This window comes from Oncorhynchus keta, chromosome 1 (assembly GCF_023373465.1).
Source record: "Oncorhynchus keta strain PuntledgeMale-10-30-2019 chromosome 1, Oket_V2, whole genome shotgun sequence".
NCBI lineage: Eukaryota > Metazoa > Chordata > Actinopteri > Salmoniformes > Salmonidae > Oncorhynchus > Oncorhynchus keta.
In genome coordinates this window covers 91,183,127-91,190,664 of record NC_068421.1, presented here as the reverse complement: position 1 = coordinate 91,190,664, position 7,538 = coordinate 91,183,127, and the positions used below count along the sequence as shown (strand labels likewise).

General features: G+C 53.2%; 1 protein-coding gene across 1 annotated transcript; it reads left to right on the top strand.

Moving 5' to 3' along the window:
- The first annotated feature begins 6,242 nt into the window (after positions 1–6,242).
- On the top strand, positions 6,243–7,178 carry LOC127931531 (uncharacterized). The gene has a single exon (XM_052524611.1). The coding sequence runs from the start codon at positions 6,243–6,245 to the stop codon at positions 7,176–7,178; it is 936 nt and encodes a 311-aa protein (XP_052380571.1).
- The last annotated feature ends 360 nt before the right edge of the window (positions 7,179–7,538 follow it).

Below are 7,538 nucleotides of genomic sequence, written 5' to 3'. Positions count from 1 at the left end.
GTAATGTTAGTGGAATAGTGATAAGGTGGGTGTAGTGTTAGTGGAATAGTGATAAGGTGGGTGTAGTGTTAGTGGAATAGAGATAAGCTGGGTGTAGTGTTAGTGGAATAGTGATAAGCTGGGTGTAGTGTTAGTGGAATAGTGATAAGCTGGGTGTAGTGTTAGTGGAATAGTGATAAGCTGGGTGTAGTGTTAGTGGAATAGTGATAAGCTGGGTGTAGTGTTAGTGGAATAGTGATAAGCTGGGTGTAGTGTTAGTGGAATAGTGATACGCTGGGTGTAGTGTTAGTGGAATAGTGATAAGCTGGGTGTAGTGTTAGTGGAATAGTGATAAGCTGGGTGTAGTGTTAGTGGAATAGTGTAGGTTTCCATCTTCTGTAGAGTCGTTGGAAGCATCCATCATTCTGCCCCTGAACAAGGCAGTTAACCCACTGTTCCCCTGAACAAGGCAGTTAACCCACTGTTCCCCTGAACAAGGCAGTTAACCCACTGTTCCCCTGAACAAGGCAGTTAACCCACTGTTCCCCTGAACAAGGCAGTTAACCCCACTGTTCCCCTGAACAAGGCAGTTAACCCACTGTTCCCCTGAACAAGGCAGTTAACCCACTGTTCCCCTGAACAAGGCAGTTAACCCACTGTTCCCCTGAACAAGGCAGTTAACCCACTGTTCCCCTGAACAAGGCAGTTAACCCACTGTTCCCCTGAACAAGGCAGTTAACCCACTGTTCCCCTGAACAAGGCAGTTAACCCACTGTTCCCCTGAACAAGGCAGTTAACCCCACTGTTCCCCTGAACAAGGCAGTTAACCCACTGTTCCCCTGAACAAGGCAGTTAACCCCACTGTTCCCCTGAACAAGGCAGTTAACCCCACTGTTCCCCTGAACAAGGCAGTTAACCCCACTGTTCCCTGAACAAGGCAGTTAACCCACTGTTCCCCTGAACAAGGCAGTTAACCCACTGTTCCCTGAACAAGGCAGTTAACCCACTGTTCCCTGAACAAGGCAGTTAACCCCACTGTTCCCCTGAACAAGGCAGTTAACCCCACTGTTCCCTGAACAAGGCAGTTAACCCCACTGTTCCCCTGAACAAGGCAGTTAACCCACTGTTCCCTGAACAAGGCAGTTAACCCACTGTTCCCCTGAACAAGGCAGTTAACCCACTGTTCCCCTGAACAAGGCAGTTAACCCACTGTTCCCCGGTAGGCCATAATTGTAAATAAGAATTTGTTCTTAACTGACTAGCCTTGTTAAATATATATATATTTAAAAAAAAAAAAAAATCATTTTTCCTCTCCTCCATCCGGCTTTAAATAAAAAAACAAGGCATATGAATGAAAGAGGGGCCGTGGCCTGGAAACGCAAGAGAGAGAGATGGGGGGGATAGGGAGACTGATTCAGGCTGAGGGGAGGAGGGGATGAATGAACGGGCTGTGTTTGGCACTGCTAGCGTAACCTAGCTTTAGCGTGATCAGAATGGGAATGCTGCAGGGCAGTGTTAGCCGCAGTGTTAGCATAAACATTGTGCTAGCTAGTAGTAGGCTCTGAGCAGGCCTGGGGCAAAAAGGGCTGAGCGGGAGGGAGAGAAAGGATGGAGAGAGAGGGAGGAGGGAGGGAGCTCCCCTCAGCAGCGAGAAATGGCTTCGTATTCTCCTAGTTTGCCTCGGTTGCTTTCTGTTTGCTTTCCCTTTCCCTGACATGAAAGGGTTAACCCCGAGCAGCTCTCCTCCCTGCCATGAAAGGGTTAACCCCGGGCAGCACTCCTCCCTGACATGAAAGGGTTAACCCCGGGCAGCTCTCCTCCCTGACATGAAAGGGTTAACCCCGAGCAGCTCTCCTCCCTGATATGGAAGAGGCCATTGAATGGCTGCTTTCCACAGCCAGCAAACACATTGGTTAAGGGTGAGGGCGGATCTGGTGTGGGAGCTGTACTACGGAATGGATTCCTCCTGGGGGATCGGGAGTCAGACTGACACAACGTGGTCACAGCATGTACACACTGTACTGCACAAAGAGAGAAGAGCGGGGAGTGAAAGTATGTTGATGCATTTTTCTGTTTGTGTGAGTGTTCACTGCTCACTGTGAAGGGAAACAGAAAAAGGCTCTGATGTCAAAGAGACCCCTCCCTTCCTCCATCTTCTCTCCACCTCTCTGAACCCACACTATCCCTCCTCCAGCCCCCTCCCTCCCTTCCTTCATCTCCTCTCCACTTCTCTGAACCCACACTATCCCTCCTCCAGCCCCCTCCCTCCCTCCCTCCACCCCTCCCGCCCTCCACCCCTCCCTCCCTCCTTCCTCCCCACCTCTCTGAACCCACACTATCCCTCCTCCAGCCCCCTCCCTCCCTCCACCCCTCCCGCCCTCCACCCCTCCCTCCCTCCTTCCTCCCCACCTCTCTGAACCCACACTATTCCTCCTCCACCCCTCCCTCCTTCCTCCCTCCACCCCTCCCTCCTTCCTCCCTCCCTCCCTTCACCTCCCCACCTCTCTGAACCCACACTATTCCTCCTCCCGCCCCCTCCCTCCACCCCTCCCTCCCTCCACCCCTCCCTCCCTCATTCCTCCCCACCTCTCTGAACCCACACTATTCCTCCTCCACCCCTCCCTCCTTCCTCCCTCCCTCCCTTCACCTCCCCACCTTTCTGAACCCACACTATCCCTCCACCCCTCCCTCCCTTCACCCCCCACCTCTCTGAACCCACACTATCCCTCCCCCCCTCCCTCCCTTCACCCCCCACCTCTCTGAACCCACACTATCCCTCCACCCCTCCCTCCCTCCAGCCCCCCACCTCTCTGAACACACACTATCCCTCCAGCCCCCCTCCTTCCACACTCCCTCCCTCCCTTCACCTCTCTGAACTCACACTATTCCTCCTCCATCCCTCCTTCCTCCCTCCCTTCACCTCCCCACCTTTCTGAACCCACACTATCCCTCCACCCCTCCCTCCCTCCCTCCCTTCACCCCTCCCTCCCTCCCTCCCTTCACCCCTCCCTCCCTCCCTCCCTTCAACCCCCACCTCTCTGAACCCACACTATCCCTCCAGACCCCCCTCCTTCCCTCCAGCCCCCTCCCCCCTCCTTCCACACTCTCTCCCTCCATTCACCTCCCCACCCCTATTAGAGCCCACACCATCCCTCCTTCAGTCCCTTCCTCTCTCTCCTCCAGTACTCCTCTCTCTCCCCCAGCACCCTCCCTCTCTCCCCCAGCCTGCTTGCTGAGAGGGATCCTTCCTTGTTCTTCTGTTGACAGTAACAGTGTGTGTGATGTCCTCACCGTGGTGTCATCCCTCGAAGGCTGTCTGGCTGTCTGGCTGGCTGTCTCTGTTTGTCTGTCTGTCTCTGGCTGGCTGTCTCTGGCTGTCTGGCTGTCTAGCTGTCTGTCTCTGGCTGTCTTTCTGTCTGTCTGGCTGTCTGTCTCTGGCTGGCTGTCTAGCTGTCTGTCTCTGGCTGTCTGGCTGGCTGTCTCTGGCTGTCTGTCTCTGGCTGGCTGTCTCTGGCTGGCTGTCTCTGGTTGGCTGGCTGTCTGTCTCTGGCTGTCTAGCTGTCTGTCTCTGGCTGTCTGACTGGCACCCACTAATACATTCTTAACCATGCTTGTCAATTCCTCTTCTCCTCTCCCAAGAGTTTTCCTCCTGTCAACTGTTAAATAGTTCAGTGGCAACATCATAACCCCTCCCCCCCAAAAAACAACATCATAACCCCTCCCCCAAAAAACAACATCATAACCCCCCCCCCCAAAAAAAAACAACATCATAACCCCTCCCCCCAAAAACAACATCATAACCCCTCCCCCCAAAAAACAACATCATAACCCCTCCCCCAAAAAACAACATCATAACCCCTCCCCCAAAAAACAACATCATAACCCCTCCCCCCAAAAAACAACATCATATACCCCCCCCCCAAAAACAACATCATAACCCCTCCCCCAAAAACAACATCATAACCCCTCCCCCAAAAACAACATCATAACCCCCCCCCCAAAAAACAACATCATAACCCCTCCCCCCAAAAACAACATCATAACCCCTCCCCCCAAGAAACAACATCATAACCCCTCCCCCCAAGAAACAACATCATAACCCCTCCCCCCAAGAAACAACATCATAACCCCTCCCCCAAGAAACAACATCATAACCCCTCCCCCAAGAAACAACATCATAACCCCTCCCCCAAGAAACAACATCATAACCCCTCCCCCAAAAAACAACATCATAACCCCTCCCCCAAAAACAACATAACCCCTCCCCAAAAAAACATCATAACCCCTCCCCCAAAAAACAACATCATAACCCCTCCCCCAAAACAACATCATAACCCCTCCCCCAAAAACAACATCATAACCCCTCCCCCAAAAACAACAATCATAACCCCTCCCCCAAAAACAACAACATAACCCCTCCCCCAAGAAACAACAACATAACCCCTCCCCCAAGAAACAACAACATAACCCCTCCCCCAAGAAACAACAACATAACCCCTCCCCCAAGAAACAACAACATAACCCCTCCCCCAAGAAACAACAACATAACCCCTCCCCCAAGAAACAACATCATAACCCCTCCCCCAAAAACAACATCATAACCCCTCCCCCAAAAAACAAATCATAACCCCTCCCCCAAAAAAACAACATCATAACCCCTCCCCCCAAAAACAACATCATAACCCCTCCCCCAAAAACAACATAATCCCCCAAAAACAACCCCTCCCCCAAAAACAACATCATAACCCCTCCCCCAAAAAACAACATCATAACCCCTCCCCCAAAAAAACATCATAACCCCTCCCCCAAAAAACAACATCATAACCCCTCCCCCAAAAAACAAAAGGAACGTTTCAGGATTTTTTTTTTTTGTCCTTTGCAGAGCCACGTTGCCAGCCATGTATGAAATGAGAAGCACTCCTGTAACGTTTTCCGCTGGGGCGAGCACAGGGCGGGTATTTCAGAACTGTCCTGTGTGTGTGTGTGTGTGTGTGTGTGTGTGTGTGTGTGTGTGTGTGTGTGTGTGTGTGTGTGTGTGTGTGTGTGTGTGTGTGTGTGTGTGTGTGTGTGTGTGTGTGTGTGTGTGTGTGTGTGTGTGTGTGTGTGTGTGTGTGTGTGTGTGTGTGTGTGAGAGAGGATGGGCGGGTCCCGAGGAGAACGATGAAGGCTCCCAAGCCTGTGGTCAGTCTGTGTGTCCTCACTAGCAGCAGCCCCAGATGGCCTCACACTGGAGCGCACCGTACTGCACCACTACAGAACACACCGTACTGCACCACTACAGAACACACCGTACTGCACCACTACAGAACACACCGTACTGCACCACTACAGAACACACCGTACTGCACCACTACAGAACGCACCGTACTGCGCCACTACAGAACGCACCGTACTGCGCCACTACAGAACGCACCGTACTGCACCACTACAGAACGCACCGTACTGCACCACTACAGAACGCACCGTACTGCACCACTACAGAACGCACCGTACTGCGCCACTACAGAACGCACCGTACTGCGCCACTACAGAACGCACCGTACTGCGCCACTACAGAACGCACCGTACTGCGCCACTACAGAACGCACCGTACTGCACCACTACAGAACGCACCGTACTGCACCACTACAGAACGCACCGTACTGCACCACTACAGAACGCACCGTACTGCACCACTACAGAACGCACCGTACTGCACCACTACAGAACGCACCGTACTGCACCACTACAGAACGCACCGTACTGCACCACTACAGAACGCACCGTACTGCACCACTACAGAACGCACCGTACTGCACCACTACAGAACGCACCGTACTGCACCACTACAGAACGCACCGTACTGCACCACTACAGAACGCACCGTACTGCACCACTACATAACAACTATGATCTCGTTTACACATCGCTACAGCACGTATTGTCACGGGCAGTGTTATTGGGAAAGTAATCTAGTACATTTTACTGGATAGATTTAACAAAAGTAATCTCGTAACTCAAAACCGAAACACAAAAGTTTTTTTTAAATTGCTGTGAATTCAACATGTAATTCCATAATTTGATAAGTCATTTCTTTATCTACATTTTTTATTAGCGTTTATGTCCGATGGTCCTTTTCGTCTCTTCTCCTTCGCTCCTGCTGTGACTGTGCACCTTCCCATTTATACAAACACACCACGCCCCTCACACCCCACACACCACGCCCCTCACACCCCACACACCCCACACACCACGCCCCTCCCCCCCACCACACCCCACACGCCATGCCCCACACGCCACGTCATACTCCACACACCATGCCCCACCCCCACACGCCACGCCATACTCCACACGCCATGCCCCAACCCCCACACGCCATGCCCCACCCCCACACGCCATGCCCCACCCCCACACGCCACGCCATACTCCACACGCCATGCCCCACCCCCACACGCCACGCCATACTCCACACGCCATGCCCCACCCCCCACACGCCACGCCATACTCCACACGTCATGCCCCACCCCCAACACGCCACAGTCCACACGCCATGCCCCACCCCCACACGCCACGCCATACTCCACACGTCATGCCCCACCCCCCACACGCCACGCCATACTCCACACGTCATGCCCCACCCCCCACACGCCACGCCATACTCCACACGTCATGCCCCACCCCCCACACGCCACGCCATACTCCACACGTCATGCCCCACCCCCCACACGCCACGCCATACTCCACACGTCATGCCCCACCCCCACACGCCACGCCATACTCCACACGTCATGCCCCACCCCCACACGCCATGCCCCACCCCCACACGCCATGCCCCACACGCCACGCCGTACTCCACACGCCATGCCCCACCCCCACACGCCACGCCATACTCCACACGTCATGCCCACCCTCCACACGCCACGCCATACTCCACACGTCATGCCCCACCCCCACACGCCACGCCATACTCCACACGCCATGCCCTCCCCCCACACGCCATGCCCTCCCCCCCACACGCCACGCCATACTCCACACGTCATACCTCACACGCCACGCCCCCCACACGCCACGCACCCACGCCATACTCCACGCCACACACCACGCGTCATGCCACACACCTCACACGCCACGGCCCCACACCATACTCTACGCCACACGCCACGCTGCCTCCCCCTGCTACTCACAACAACAAAGAGGAGGAAGTGACATCTCATATCTGACAAGCAGTTTCAACTCGTTATTTGAGGTTGGGTCTAACAGAATCGTTCTTATGGACACCAAATCCACATTAGGACATTATTTTACTGTAATAGAGAGAAGAAGTTCACTTTTCAATCGATACCCTTTTTACGGCTCAAATTCTCAAATTGCGCGCAGAGCAAACACTACTAAAAAATGTGAGTATTAATGAATATTCATTATGGAAAATTGGATGCTCAGTGTCGTGGAATATTCTAATCAAGTGAGAGACAATTTGTAATTTCTTCAAAACAATCATATTTAATTTAATTATTGCCATGATGAAACTGTCCACTCTACACTCTTGAGTGTCTTGCCGAGAGCGTAACCTTACAGACAAT

Excerpts from the sequence above, each read along its gene's own strand:
- LOC127931531 (XM_052524611.1), top strand. The coding sequence starts at position 6,243 with ATGCCCCACACGCCACGTCATACTCCACACACCATGCCCCACCCCCAC.